This window comes from Lynx rufus, unplaced genomic scaffold (genome assembly GCF_022079265.1).
Source record: "Lynx rufus isolate CCGP_SWC_20201006 ecotype Redwood Valley unplaced genomic scaffold, mLynRuf1.p SCAF_2, whole genome shotgun sequence".
NCBI lineage: Eukaryota > Metazoa > Chordata > Mammalia > Carnivora > Felidae > Lynx > Lynx rufus.
Window position 1 is genome coordinate 182,149,344 of NW_025814834.1, and position 16,474 is coordinate 182,165,817.

A 16,474-nucleotide genomic window follows, 5' to 3' on the forward strand; every position below is an offset into this window, starting at 1 on the left:
GCCCCGCGTCAGGCTCTGGGCTGATGGCTCAGAGCCTGGAGCCTGTTTCCGATTCTGTGTCTCCCTCTCTCTCTGCCCCTTCCCCGTTCATGCTCTGTCTCTCTCTGTCCCAAAAATAAATAAACGTTGAAAAAAAAAATTTAAAAAAAAAAAAAATATCTTCCTCTCCTTTTCCCAGGTGCTTAGGTGAGACAGGGTAGAGACCCATGGACCCAGTCTTCTGGAGAATTACCCAATTCTCAGTTGATAGAGAGGGAGGGGTACCCCAAGAATAAAAAAATAAACTTCAAATGTAGTTGACCAGTTAATTAGTTAATAACTTCAGTTAGGGAAACATCTATTGAATGCTCACTATGAGCTAGTCAGATGAATATAACCTGGTAATTTCATGTTATATAATTAACGAGAAAATTGAGGCAAGCACAAGATACTAGGGGAGCACAAATATGGGGGTGGGAGGCACAATGTTCAAGAATATTTGCAAGCAAAAGCTGTGTCTGCTTTATTCACCTCTGTAGCCCTAACACCTAGTGTGATACCTGGCCTGTACCAGCCACAAAATAAATATTGGTGAGTGAATATTTTTTTTAAAAGGAGAGAGGGGGGCGCCTGGGTGGCGCAGTCGGTTAAGCATCCGACTTCAGCCAGGTCACGATCTCGCGGTCCGTGAGTTCGAGCCCCGCGTTGGGCTCTGGGCTGATGGCTCAGAGCCTGGAGCCTGTTTCCGATTCTGTGTCTCCCTCTCTCTCTGCCCCTCCCCCGTTCATGCTCTGTCTCTCTCTGTCCCAAAAATAAATAAACGTTGAAAAAAAATTTTTTTAAAAATAAAAAATAAAAAAAAAATAAAAGGAGAGAGGGAGGGGTAGGAGGAAGAGGAAAAGGAATAAGTTGGGAGGGGAGGAGGAGGAGGAAGAAAGACTAGAAGAATTTATATCCAAATCAAATTATAAAGAATAAAGAACAGTCACCCAAATGAAGAAACATAGAAATAGAATTTCATTCAAAGGAAACAACATGGTCTGATGCAGTATATGCACAGAGATGAGTGCAGTTTGGTGTCTGTGCAAAATAAAGTGGAAGACAAAGATAAGAGATGAGGTGAAGGTGAATAGGACTTATAGGTCAAGTTGGGAACTTGAAATCTAGGCAGCCATAGAAGACTTTTAAGTATTTTTTAACATACACATTTTAGAGAAGAGCACTTTGGCTGCTGTGCAGAAGCTAGATGTAAGGGAAGCAGGACTGGAGGCAGAGAAATAAGTATGAATCTATTTTACTAGCACAGTTAAAGGATAATGAGATCCCAAACTAGAATATCATTGGTAAAAATAGAGAAGGATATGGATTCAGGAAGTGTTTTGGAGGGAAAATCAGTAGGACTGGTGACTGATAGGATCTGTGGGAGAAGAGAAAAGGAAGAGATAAGAATATACCTAGGTTTTTTGGTTTAAGTGATGGAAAAGATTCATTCAGTATTCATCCAATAAATTCTGGTTACATGCCTCTTTATGCCTGGTACTGGTCTAAGTGCCAGGAATATAGCATTGAACAAAGCAAAGTCTTTCCATTAAGGAGCTTATACCTAACAAAATGAAATTGAACACAGATAATTGCCAAAAATCTGTATTTCAGTTTTTAAAACTTGGTGAGACAAGTATTTAGCTTGTCTGCCTGTGGTGCAATGCCACATACTGCTAGGGTCAATGCCATGTATTGCTGGAGGAGTCAAGAGTATGTGGCATTGCACCACAGGCAGACAAGCTAAATAGTAGTCTGGTTCCTTCTGAACATTTCCATCTGAGTGCCCACTGCAGATTCACTCTGTACGAAATTGAACTTACCATATCTCCCCAGAAACCTATCTTCTCACCCATATTAATAATCATTGTCAACCCCAGCCAAAAACTGTTCATTCCAGTCACTGAGAGACCTGCTATTCTTTGAAACTGCACCAAATGAACTGATACCTCATGATTTTTATGACCCTTTCCTTTTGACTATTCAAATAGGGATATTTTTATGTCAGCATCAAATTTATTACCGTAATTTATTAGTTGAGAAATTTCTTGCTATCAGAGTTTATGTTCTACCCATTATCTTGATTTTACCCTTACTACCCTTTCCCACAACAAGGGAGGAGCAAGGGGTCTCTATTTCATTTTTATCCTCTCCCTCTATTGGTTCCTTCTCTTTATCCTAAAAACATGTTCAGGTCTTCCCTAAAAAAAAAAAAAAACTATTCCTTCAGGCTTTAATCTACACTGGATGACTATTTCTTCACCTTCTATTCACTTAACTGACTACAGTTTGGGCTTTTTTCTACCAGGTGATTTAAATTGAATTTATGAGTCAGATACTCATTTTTATAAGATGCTATGCCATCTCTTTTCATTTTCACAGCAGCCTTTCTGGGTCAGTATTAGTCACATTCTATAGTGGGGGTACAAAGACACTTGCCCAGTGTCATACAGAAAATAGTAGAGCCAGGTCTTTCAGTTATAAATTCAGGTTTCTTTCATGTGGTTTTTTGTCATAATACCTAACTAATAACTACCTAATAACTCTCTCTTTCTTGATTTTCATCATACTGAACCTGTTTATAGTTCTTGTCTGCACTGAAATTTTCTCAGACCTTGCTTCTAAGATTTCTCTCTCACTTTCTATATTTTTTAATATAAAATTTATTGTCAAATTGGTTTCCATACAACACCCAGTGCTCATCCCAACAGGTGCCCTCCTCAATACCCATCACCCACACTCCCCTCCCTCCCACCCCCCCATCAACCCTCAGTTTGTTCTCAGTTTTTAGGTCTCTTATGTTTTGGCTCCCTCCTTCTCTAACCTTTTTTTTTTTTTCTTCCCCTCCCCCATGATCTTCTGTTAAGTTTCTCAGGATCCACATAAGAGTGAAAACATATGGTATCTGTCTCTCTCTGTATGACTTATTTCACTTAGCATAACACTCTCCAGTTCCATCCACGTTGCTACAAAAGGCCATATTTCATTCTTTCTCATTGCCACGTAGTATTCCATTGTGTATATAAACCACAATTTCTTTATCCATTCATCAGTTGTTGGACATTTAGGCTCTTTCCATAATTTGGCTATTATCTAACTTTCTGATTTTTGACAGCTAATCTCTTCATCTCTTGTACTGTTTTTCCTTCTTCGCCAATTGAAATAAGTATATATATGTTTACATATTTATATATCATAATTTTATATATATCTATAAATATACATATATATTTAATTTTTTAATGTTTTATTTATTTTAGAGAGAGAGGGAGACAGAGTGCAAGTAGGGGAGGGGCAGAGAAAGAGGGAGACTCAGAATCTGAAGCAGGTTCCAAGCTCGAACTGTCAGCACAGTTCCCACTGCTACTGCTCAAGTATAGGCTCTCAAGTCCCCTCACTTGGAACTTTGAAATAAGTTTTTCTTCTCACATCTCCAAATCAAAGCTGCCATATGCCAACATACTGCCCTAAACACACGTGCACACACACACAGAGCCATCAGAGGTGTTCCCTTGAGCAGTCCTCTGCCTAAAAACCTTTTGTAGTTCTTCTGTTGCCATCAAGTAAGTCCAAATACCAATGCCAGTTTAAGGACTGCTGCAACGTAGTTCCATTGAAAATTTTTGCCCTTAGTGCTAGTCCATATTCTTCTCCCATATGTGGGGTTGATGATTCAGTTTGCTTTCCTGATTTCTTTATTGATTTTCTAAATATCCAATTCCTTGCTTGAATTTTTTCTCTGCCTAGAGTACAACTTCCTCCCTACCAGTTTTCCATTACATACTCTGTACAACATTGGTATCTCTTTTAAAAGTATGGGTTAATCCTGAGAAACTTAACAGAAACCCATGGGGGAGGGGAAGGAAAAAAAAAAGAGGTTAGAGTGGAAGAGAGCCAAAGCATAAGAGACTCTTAAAAACTGAGAACAAACTGAGGGTTGATGGGGGGTGGGAGGGAGGGGAGGTTGGGTGATGGGTATTGAGGAGGGCACCTTTGGGGATGAGCACTGGGTGTTGTATGGAAACCAATTTGACAATAAACTTCATATATTGAAAAAAAAATAAAAGTATGGGTTAAAATTACCACTTGTGTGAAGCCTTGCACAGTCTTCTTCACTGGTGCTAGAGTAACTCTTTTATTAGCCCACAGCCTTTGCTTGTACTTTTATTATATCTCTTATCACACTGAAAAGGACACATCTGCAACTAAATTATATCTTTGTACAAGTAGTTGCTGAAAGGAACATCTACTTCAGTTATAAGCTTGCCCTAGTGCCAAGTATATATAAGTCTAAATTTTGTCTCAAAGTTTGGTTCTTTCTCCTCTAGGAAGTTTGCTCTGATTTTTCTCATTACCAGTGTATTAAATGCTCTCCTCTGAACTTTACCTGTCATAACGCTTATCATTAGATATTATAATTATCTGTATATATTATATAGTGTTCCATAAGAGAATATAGACTACCTTGCATACAGGTTCAGGCAGTGTGGCATTTACTAGGGCTTTGTAAATGTTTTTAAATAATAATGGGAATAAATGAATGCCAATAAACAGCCAAAATAGAATCACAAATTTTTTTTAGCTGCTTTTCAAATTCTGAATAAATAACTTCTCTGGATTCAAAGAATTTTAAGGCTGCCATGACTGAACCAAGAGATTATGTATTCTCATCAGCAAACATTAATGAAAAAAAGATTGTTTATCTCATTTTTAGAAAAAGCTTTTCCTAACCTGTTAGATGACTGATAAGAAAATGTGAAGAGATTGGGAGTTCCTTATACATAATTAAGTAGCTCATTCTTGCACATACTTCAATAATTCATATTTGAAATATACTTTTTTTCAACAAAATTGGCTTTTTAGATAACTCCCTTTGAAGATGTTGTCGTTGTAGGATTTTGCTTTCTGGGTCTTAAGAGATTTGGGAATTCTACACTTTATGAAGACAAAATGAATAATGGGTTAGTTACATAGGCACAAAATTAAAATCACTATCTTAGTATGATGTAAAGTCCTGTTGTTAGGGAAAGGGGCTATTATTTGAAAACTGGAATAGGAGAAGAAGTTTAGATGTAGGGGAGTGAGTAAGGTAAAAGGAGTAAGGAAAAAAATGGTATGTAGAACAATCCTTTTCTTTTTACTCTCTGTGTCCTGCAACCCTTCTTCTTAACCTGATGCCTCTTAAAAGGAAAGATGAATGTTAGGCAAGACTAAGTGAAAGCTAAGGTGAGAGCTTAGCTGATAGAGAATGTGTGGTTTGTCATACTAGACCTTTGTTTCTTTCCACTAGTCTATCCTGATGGAACTGTAGTGTACCTTTTAGATCCTGAGCCTTTACTTGTTTAAGACTGAGCCTCAAAGTTCAGGGAACTTCGTGCTCCAGATATTTGCCAGACTGAAACATAGCGGGGAATTCAGACACAGTAATGGTCCTAGTAAATGTGTTGTTTTGTAAAGGATGCTCTCTCACCACTTTGAAATGAGAAGGGGTTTTTGAATTTTGAGGCTATTGAATTGCTGAAATCCGGAGGAGATCTTGGCCCTACAAAGCAAAACACTCAAGTAGGATTAGAATCCTAAGTAGAACCAAGGTGTCTGTGAGAAATAGTAATTTGGTCAAAATAGCAGATAGACTGCTTAGGATAAGGACCATTCATTTTTACTCATGCAGTAAGTATTTGTTCATTATCTTCTCTATTCAGGCCATTGGGAAGTCTGTCGCTCAGATAAGAGGGAAAAATGTTACAATTCTGGGCATCAATGCTTGGTTATGCCCAAAAAGGAAATGCTAAGCTGAGTCAAATGTAAATATCTTGGCTTTCTTATTTGGAGCTGTTAGACTTGCTGGATCAGTTATTTTAAAAAATTGTTTCATAGTGTTCTGAGATCCTTTGGAGGTACCCCAGCTATCAAAGGGATATGAGAAAGAAAAGGCCAACGCCAGGAGCCTTAGGCTCCCCCATTGCCTTCTCCCCTGCATCAGCCAGAGTGGCCTTACTTTTGTATATGGTATGCATTGTAATTTTACATAATATTTTACCATGGGGCCAGGGGAAAGAGGTAAAACATTGATAAGAAAGATCTTTAAAATCCCTTCTAGCTTTAAAATCTATGATTGTATAACTGTCTAAACTCTAACATCCCTCTAGCCAAGTTTTATGAGTCTTTGATTCTTAGTTTCCCTTGATGCTTTCCTGGCAAATATTTATCTCTAAGTTAGGCTCTTCTGCATAGACCAGAATCAACTAGTTTCCCCATTTTCATAGTTTAAGTGCATAGTACCGTATTTTAAAAAGATAGAAATTTCATTTATTAAATAGTCTTTATAGATTCTATTTACTGAACCTAGTATAGACAGGCATTTAGCCAGATACCTTGCTGGGACCCTCTTCTCATTCAAGGCATAAATATTTGTCAGTATTCACAGTTTGGGTGTTTTAGATCTCAGTATTTTTGAAATTCTGTTCTTACCTAGAGATTAGCAGCCTAGTGCATTTTTTTGAAGCTGATGTTTTTAATTGTAATACTTTAAATCTCAACGGATGTTGCTGAAAACAAAATAGCATATTTATCAGTGCCCAACATGTAGTAAATGAACATTTACTGAATCATACATCTCATATTTAATAGCCTATACTTTACAAAAAGCTTTCATATATAGTGTTATTTCATGTTATCTCTAATAACACTGAGGAAAGTGTACCATTTTTCACTAATGAGAAATTTGAGAACCACTGCAGTAAGGAAGTGGCAGTTTGAAATAGAGATTACTGTGAGCTTTTTAAAAGACTCATATAGCTTGCTTTGTGTCTGACCTCTCTGTACCCATCTCCTCATTTATTGAGCAAATATTTATTGAGCACTTACTTGTGTACTATGTGCTGGGGATAAAACAGACAAAAATCCCTGTCTTCATTCAGTTTGTAAGCATCCTTCATTTTCCCTCAGGTTCCAACCTTTAGTATAGGGGTATCACAGCAAGTTTAGAAATATGTAAGCCTTAAAATGAAAAATATTAAGATTTCCTCTAGCAAATGGCTTCTTATTTAATAAAACTATTATAATACTAATGTTCTATTGTAGTTATATAACTTATGTTTTGGAATTTTATTTCCTAAAGTCAATTTAAAGCTAATCAGGACTTTTCTCAAATAGCAAAGCACCGATGTTCATATGGTTAGTGATAGTGATGGAGATGACTTTGAAGATGCTTCCGAATTTGGGGTGGATGATGGAGAAGTATTCGGCATGGCATCATCTGCCCTGAGAAAATCTCCAATGAGTGAGTATTAATAGCTCTTTGGGTCCAACGTTATAATTCTACTGTCTACTGCAGAAACTTAGGAAGAACAATGAACTTAAAAATCTCTTACTGACTTTCCAGGTTTACAGGGAGAAAATTTAGCAAGTAGGCACATTATTCATTAGAACCAGAGCCTCTTGAATTTTTATTTTATTAACCTCAACATTTCCCAATGCTTCAGTAAAATTCATTAAAAATGTAAAGGACTGTATAGATTTGTTTCATGTGTATAATTAGTTATGAGTCTGTCTCTTTACTTTAAATCTAGAGCCTGATAAACAAATAGCTATACTTCTGTGACTTGACTTGTTTCCCCACATCTTATTGGAGGTATCAGTTTTAAGAGTAGTATTGCTTTTCCATTCACCGGTATCACCTTTCTAAGGAAAGAAAAGTAAACTAAATGGGACATCTCCTTTTCTTTCACTCTACAGAATATATACTATAGAATCACAAGTGATACTATATGCAAAATTACCATTAAAATAAATCCTTAAATGGCTCATTTACTCAGTGAAATTAGGTAACTCCCTTGAGCAGAAATAGATGTGGTCAATTTACTTAAAATTGACCATCTTCCTTATAAATAAGATTTTTAAGAAACTCGAGATCCTTTTTACATAATTTAATTACAAGATACCATTTTAAGACAACATTAAAATCCTAATGATGACTGGCACATATTTGAAATACTTAAGATCGTGTCAGTTGGTTTTCCAAAATTTATGAGCTTGGAATTTTTTTAAGGTTTGATGAAATGTCCAGTTAAAATGTCTCCTCAGATATATCACAAAAGCTAAAATTTAATTATATTTCCTCTTTATTGATTAAATATATTTCTTATATGTGGGATTAGATGTTATGTGGTTTGTTTTTTGTGTCTATTTGTTTTGTTTTTTGGTTTTTGTTTTTTCTTTTGTTTGTTTTTTAGTGCCAGAAAACGCAGAAAATGAAGGAGATGCCTTATTACAATTTACAGCAGAGTTTTCTTCAAGGTAGGGTTAGGACATTAAATATATAAAATTGATGTTTTTTTAATGCTACTGTGATTTTTCTGGAGCAATTTTAATCACAGATTGACTTTAATTTTTCTGTGAAGTATTCAAAGTATGTGTTTCACTAGTAAACCACTTATGCCACTTCAGAGATGCATTCATGTTATCTCTATATAGAAGCAAAATAAGTGGATTACAAAATGTGGATCAAATTAATATATTGACTATATTCCCAAAAGGACTATGTTATAGAATACTAATTTTTAGTATATCATAGGATAAACAAAAATATCCTTTAAAATAGTATTAAATTTAAAAATAATTTTAAAATTTTAAATATAAGTGAATTTTTCTTTTAATTTTTGTTTTGGAACTGTTTAACATTTCTTCTTTTAAGAGTCTACTATAAAATGTTTTATATGCATTTGAGATTCTTGTAAGGTGTTTAAGTAAAGAAGATTTGAATATTTAACCCTAACTTTTGTTTAAATGATGTTTCTCTCTAGTTCTGTTTTCCAATGTAATATAATTTGGAAAATTTGCAAGATACAATTTTTTTCCCTCTCTGTTGGACTTCCGGAATAAGTTAACTAAAATGGAAAGTTAAGGCTTCTGTAAGGGAAATCTTATGAAAGTGGATAACCAAGAATCACTACTTATAAATGCCATGGTTTTGTAGCATTTATTAAATCCATTTGCTAGATGTAGTTAAAATTCCAGTATTCTGATATAATCAGTATAGGCCAAAAAAATTTCTAAGAACTAGTGAAGCCTTTAAAGAAATGTTTTAATGTTTGATCTGTATTTAAGAGATACTAGTCCCAACATTTACTTAGAAGATGCTGATTAGACTTGTGAAACTTTGAGGTAAATTTGAAATGTATTTTAATTAATAGACATAATTTTTCCTGTAGATATGGTGACTGCCATCCTGTATTTTTTATTGGCTCATTAGAAGCTGCTTTTCAAGAGGCCTTCTATGTGAAAGCCCGAGATGTAAGTGCAATCTTAAACGTTTTCTGATTAAAAAGTGCATCTCCTATAGGTTTACCACCAGGCCTCAGGCAATGCTTAATGTTTTCTGTGTTTTTCAGATTGAAGACTTGATTTTGTTTGTGGTTCATCTACCATCCTAGTCATCACCAAGATCCCCATTTCAGAGGGGCAATAGTATAATAGGGTATTGCTGCCTCATGTAGATGGCTTTGTCAAGCTCTGAAACAGGAGGTTTTTTGGTGGGGGGGGAGGGGCAGGGGGCGGTGGACATGCTTAGAAGGGACCAGGCTACCTGTGTATGTTCTTTTCAGTTACATGATTGACAGGTTCTTGCTAAAAGAGGTTTCTTTCAGTCATTTCCCAAAATGACCATCTAATAAAACATATCTAATAACTGCAATATTTTTTTCTCAAAAGTCACTTTAGACACAAAAATATAGAAATGGGCTTTGTGATGTTGAAATCAGGTAGACTGACATTTATGACAAGAATTCAGAAAGTACAGTGCAGCAAGAATATTCTATACACTCTATATGTTGATACAGCAGTGAAGACCTCAGTAATCTGGCTCCTACCTATCTGCACGGCTTCAACTCTTCCTGTTCCCTGCCTTACAATTAATAAATTTAGTGATAATGTTCCATTTGTGTTTCTCCATAATCTTGCTCTTTGTTCATGCTTCTCTGCTGTAAGGAATGCCTTCATTCTGCCTTTACCTGGTTGACTCCTACTCTTCCTCTAAGACTTAGTTCCTGACTCTTCCACTGTTGTCACTATTCCACCTCCTCCTTTAGTACTTTGTAAGGAAACCCTCTGCTCCTTTTATTGTTACATTTAACACATTGCTTACAATTATTCTCTGTATATGTCTTCTCAAAAGACTTGATTTTCTTTTTGGCAGTGACTGTGTACCTACATCCCTATACATAGTAAATACTTTATATATTTACTGAATGAAGGAAAAAAAGAGAATGGAAGGAAGAAATAGTGTAGAGTGGAGGAAAAGTTACTAGAATTAAAGAGGGCAAGAAGTGTTGAGACTAGAGTGTAAGAATTCCTACGAAATTCCTGAAATTCCTGTTCTGACCTAAGGAAAATTTCATCTTAAACAAATTTTTTAAATGGACAATAATTAGTGATCAAACTTAGAGCAATCAATGATAGTTGAATGAAGTGGATTAAGAAACAGAAACTGTTCTTTACCTAAACTAAGAATAGTGGACTAGCCCATTATAAAGGCTTTTTTAAACATCTATTTTTTAACCATTACATTTATATTAAATGGATGTTATTTTGAAGAAATAAATATTTACAATAAAATATATTTGTAATAATAATTACAGTAGTATTAATATATTTGTAATATTTACGTGTTTATTGTTTCCATAAATACAGATTTATGGAAAATACTGAAAAGCAAAAAGGAAATATTCTAACATAGATTAACAGTTTTACGATTCATATTCTTTCCATTTTTTAATATATTTTAATGAGTCATTTTGCGTGTATTTAATATTATTGCGTCATGTTATAATCCTGTTAAAATAGCTTGTTTTCACCTTTTAACAACATGATCATTTGCTTAATTATTTTATAGTATTTTAGCTCATTATTAAAATAATTCTTAATACAGAAAAAGTAAAAAGAATAGTACAATAAACATCCAAATTTCTCATACTTAGATTTAATAATTAACAAATGTTGCCATATTTGCTTCTTCCATATATAGACATCCCAAAGTTTCAATGCAGATATAAGCCTTAGTAAACTTCATTCTTTTTTTAATGTTTATCTTTGAGAGAGATAGAGAGACAAAGAGAGACAGAGTGCGAGCAGGGGAGGGGCAGAGAGAGAGGGAGACACAGAATCTGAAGCAGGCTCCAGGCTGTAAGCTGTCAGCACAGAGCCTGACTCAGGGCTCAGACCCACGAACAGTGAGATCATGACCTGAGCCAAAGTTGGATGCTCAACCAACTGAGCCACCCAGGCGCCCCAGCCTTAATAACTTCAAAAGTTTAACTGCCAAACATTTATAAAAGAGCAGCATTTGAAATGTAATCATTCACATTTTTATACTTGTTTAGTTTTGTGATTTTGATAAATTTTTATGATAAATTTTTGTTTCAGTTCTTCTCTGAAAATGGCAAGCATTGATTAGAACAGAAAATAAATGTAAAATTTATTATTAAAAATATACAAAAACAAACAAATATAAAGAACTTGAACTTTCATATGATTTTTTTAAGTTTGTGGCAGTTAAATTTTTGAAATAATTAAAACTTAAACTGCGTGATACCCTTGTATATTCATTATTTTTGGTTAAACCATTTTAAAGTACATTACAGATATCATATCTTATGCCTAAAAAATCTATATATATTTTCCAAAAAATAATTATATTCTCCTATATAATCACAATACCATTATCACATATAACAATTAACAGTAATTTCCTAATATCATCTAATATCCAGTGAACATTCAGACTTCACTAGCTGTTCCCAAAATGTCTTTTTAACTTTTTTTTTTTATCACAATCTACTCAAGGATCACAAAATATATTTAGTTGTTGCATTTCTTAAATTCCTTTTAAACAAGCACCCTCTCCTCCCCAGTCCTGTTTCCTCCCCCTCCCTCCCCTCAATAACATTTGCTTTGTGAAGAAATCATGCTAGATGACTTACAGACTGTTCCAAATTCTGGATTTGTATAATTGCTTCCTTGTGATATTATTTAACTTGTTCCTCTATCCCTGTATTTCCTGAGAAATGGATATCAGGTCTAAAAGCTTTGTCAGATTCAGATCAAACTTTTCTTGCAAGAATGCTTTGTAAGTAATGCTGAATACTTTATTAAAACAGGAATCTAATAGGTTATAGAGTCTCTCATTGTATGGCCATGTTATTGTATTTAAACAATCACTTATTATTGGACCTAAATATGGTTGAAAGTAGTTGAAGTAACTGGAAAGTGTTAGGGCCTTTTGTAACTTAAACTATAGCTCCCCAAATAGCCATAAATATACAGTACAAAATAGACAAAAGAACTTGTTCTAAATGTCTTATATAATAAACTGGTATTTGGATTTATTCAGACTGATTATCCAGGGGAACACAACTCTTGCTTATTAACTTCTGGATATGTCTAATGAAACTATTGATTGTTTGCTTTTGACTAGTGTTGGTGTTTTAACAAATGAAAATCATTGGGATGATTTCACATTCGTGAAATTAAATGTTTTGCCTCATATTAGATTCATACCAAAATCCACTGACCTCTTTGGACTCCTAAACTGTCTTTATCTTTTCCCCCTCATCCAACACTTTCTGTCCTCATTTCTCTTTTACAAGTTAAAGAACAACTGTTTACACATTGTTATTACATTACTGTAAACTTACGTAAAATTTATCCACATAATGGATAATTTATTCAGAATTAAATCTAAGCAGATACATTTATTATGATCATCAGCCAAATTATATATATCTACTTTTAATTAAAGAGAACAGGGTCCACATAGAAATAATACTGTTACTACAGATTTATATGGTGCTGTATGATTTATAGAACATCTTTCCTGTACGTATCTCATTTGAACCCCACAACAAACCAGTGAGATAGGGGCATATAATGTCAACATTCCCATTGTAAAGATGAGCAGGCTCAGAAACACAATACAGTTTAACCAAAGCCCATCAGTAGTAAGTACTGGAGGCCAAATAAGAGCTCAGGTTCCAACACAGGTAAGTGTGATTTACACCATACCACTATATTTCAAAGTTCATCTCTCCTTTTCAGATTTCACATTTGAGACTTAAAACAAATCTTTTTCAATATTATTTTATAAAACTTGTGAATGAAACATTTTTAAGAAAACAGTTGGCCGATGTTCACATATTTTAAAAGCAAGTGTGACAGATACTGTGGCATTCTTACTAAATTTCTTTCATCTTAAATATCACATGTTTAATTTAAACTGTGGGAGGCACATTAATTTTACCAGGGCAACAGATGAGCCTCAAGCACCAGCATTCTTTACTTGAAGTGAGAAATTGAGTTCCAAGAGTAAATAAAAACAAGATTGAAGGTTTAAATCCTCTGCTAGGCTTTTTGAACTTATATACTCATTAAATGTTTATTGGAGTGGTGGGATTACAAAGGATTTGGGGAGCTTCATCAACTGGTATATAGTTAATCACTAAGTAAAACACTACATTTGATAAAGTGTTTCTCACGATGCCACATTCAATCCATCTTAATGAAAACTGCTCAAACTGATTTCATTTGAGAGTACTTGATGAAGAAAGTGCCCATGGTTCTTTCTGCCTTTTTCATGAGAAATTTAAAACACCATCCAAAGCAGAGCTCCAACTTTAGTAAAATAGGTATTGTAAGTTCTTGTGTTTAAGTATGTTGTGACTGAGACAGACTTCTGGCAACAGGTTCATCAGTTTTATGACCTCCTCCTATGCCCTTAACTGTTAGAGATGTTCATGCACTTGAGGGCCATAAATATTTATCACATGCCTACTAAGGACCTGGACTATAGAGCTTTCCTGCCCTTGAGATGCTCGCAGTTTAATGGGGAGGATAATATAAACATCCATATAGTATAATATGCTATAGAAGCAAAGAGGAGAGGTATTTCATCTACCTTAGAAAGTTTAGGGAGATTTCTTGAGGTACATCTGACCTGAATCTTATAAGATAAGCAATACTTAGCCAAATAACAAAATTCTAAACAGAATAAAAGGTCAAAAGCAAAGGCAAGAAGATTAAAATTAGAGAATTACAACCAAAAAATTAAGACCAGGAGAAAAAAATGCAAGACAGTTGGATTACAGGGCATGAGGCTGGGAAGATCAGCAGGGGCCATGGCATGGAAGGGGCTGTGATTCCTTGTTATTACCTGGTATTTAAAAGATATTTTAATAAAGCTTATATTATCTTTAGATAAGTGAGAGCCAATGGTTAATCACCTTAATTAAGGTTGCAGAAGAGTTACCACTGGCCACACCACAATTTCCTAGGAGTTTTTTTCTTTTCTTTAATATTTATCTTTTTTTTTATTTTTACAAAGCCTTCACAAAAGCTGTCGTATCAAGAATTGTAATAGCAGCATCAGTTGTGTGTCAGCTGCTTAAGATTTTTTTTTCTATTAATGAAGATTTTTTTTTAATACGAAATTTATTGTCAAATTGGTTTCCCTATAACACCCAGTGCTCATCCCAACAAGTGCCCTCCTCAATACCCATCACCCACCCTCCCCTCCCTCCCACCCCCCATCAACCCTCAGTTTGTTCTCAGTTTTTAAGGGTCTCTTATGTTTTGCCTCCCTCCCTCTCTAACCTTTTTTTTTTCTTCCCCTCCCTAATGGTCTTCTATTAAGTTTCTCAGGATCCACGTAAGAGTGAAACCATATGGTATCTGTCTTTCTCTGTATGACTTAGTTCACTTAGCATAACACTCTCCAGTTCCATCCACGTTGCTACAAAAGGCCACTTTCAACAATACCCAAATTATGGAAAGAGCCTAAATGTCCATCAACTGATGAATGGAGAAACTGTGGTTTATATACACAATGTTTATCTTTTTTTGAGAGAGAGAGACAGAGAGACAGAGAGACAGAGCGCAAGCAGGGAAGGGGCAGAGAGAGAGGGAGACACAGAATCCGAAGCAGGCTCCAAGCTCTAAGCTGTCAGCACAGAGCACAACAAAGGGCTCGAACTCTTGAACCAGGAGATCATACCCTGATCCAAAATCAAGAGTCAGATGCTTAACTGACTGAGCCACCCAGGCGCCCCTCCCTAGGAGTTTCCTAAAGATGGTTCTTTTTCTCCTTATTGCCTCCCTACCTCTTATTCCTGCTACCTCTGAATTCTGTACAAAAAAAAAAGTGCCCTAGAGAGTGATTAAACATTTGTAATAACTAAAAACCAACAGCAATAAAAATCTCAGTGCCACGGTTTATCTCCCACATGAAGGGTTGTTCATTTCCTAGCATCCCCTTGGGAGACTGGGCTTTGCTATCAGTAATCCTGTTACACCTCCTTAGATCTTGACTTCAGACCCAGTGCTGTTTCCAAATATTACACATAATTTAAGGAAACCAATGCTCAATTCTTAATTTCCCACTTAGTAATTCTGTGGCCCTAAACAAGTAATCAGCTTGTTTCTTATCTGGGGAAGAAAACCAAAAGGGAGATGATGATACAGTTTTTTTGAGGATTAAATAGGATGCTATCCTTAAATGCACCCAGCACTATGGCTAAAGTGGTGTGAAGCAATTTGGGACAAATTTGAAATGTTTGTAAAATAACAAAACTGATTTATTCATACAATTTATGAACTAATTCTAAGAATAATTCCAGAAAGGAATTTTGAGAACCCCTATATAAGTGTTTACAGCACTAAAATAACTGCTTTGCTTTAACAATGTTTGTTATCAAGATTTATTACTTTACTTTAAAAAAATCAGCCTATTTTAAAGTAATGCTGTTTCCACTTCATGTTTAAAAATGTAAATACCATCACTGATCAATATTTTTCAAGAAAAATAATTTCTTCACAAATCTGAAGCTGCAGCCGTAGTTGGTGAGTTTCTATCCCTCCATTATCCAGAAAAAATAGGCAAACAAACTTATTTGTGGTTTAGAAAATATGCTCAGTCTCTTCATTTTGTCTTTGTTTTCTTTTCAATTTAAATTCCTTAAAGTCAGGCATTGTCTTTAGAGTAATTTTCTATGACAGCTATGACAGCATCCTGCACACGTGTGAGATAAGAACTATGATGCTAATATAACTTTGCTACGTATGTTTTCATTGTTGTAAAGAAAAAAAAGAAAGAAAATAATACAGGTACATTTAAAGTAGAAAACAAGTAACCACATAATTCCAAACCTGAAAATAATTACTATTAAATGTTATTTTACTATTAAATGTGTGGTTGTTGGTTTTTTGTTTTTCTTTTTTTTTTTTGAAAGAGAGAACAAAAGCTGGGGAGAGGGGCAGAGGGAGAGGGAGAGGGAGAGAATCTTAAGCAGTCTCCACACTTAGTGAGTAGCCTGAGTCAGGGCTTGATCCCACAACCCTGGGATCATGACCTGAGCTGAAACCAAGAGTCAGATGTTCAACCAATTCAGCCAACCTGGCGCCCCTTAAA

The 16,474-nt window shown here is 35.0% G+C and overlaps 1 protein-coding gene across 3 annotated transcripts in view; it reads left to right on the forward strand.

The window, feature by feature from the left end:
• FAF1 (Fas associated factor 1) overlaps positions 1-16,474 on the forward strand; it is a 520,107-nt gene that overhangs the window by 352,142 nt on the left and 151,491 nt on the right. For all 3 annotated transcript variants that reach the window (XM_047085885.1, XM_047085886.1, XM_047085887.1), the window contains 3 exons: positions 7,174-7,300; positions 8,253-8,316; positions 9,231-9,312. In XM_047085885.1, coding sequence (XP_046941841.1) covers positions 7,174-7,300; positions 8,253-8,316; positions 9,231-9,312 — 273 coding nt within the window. The remainder of the gene's footprint in view (positions 1-7,173; positions 7,301-8,252; positions 8,317-9,230; positions 9,313-16,474) is intronic.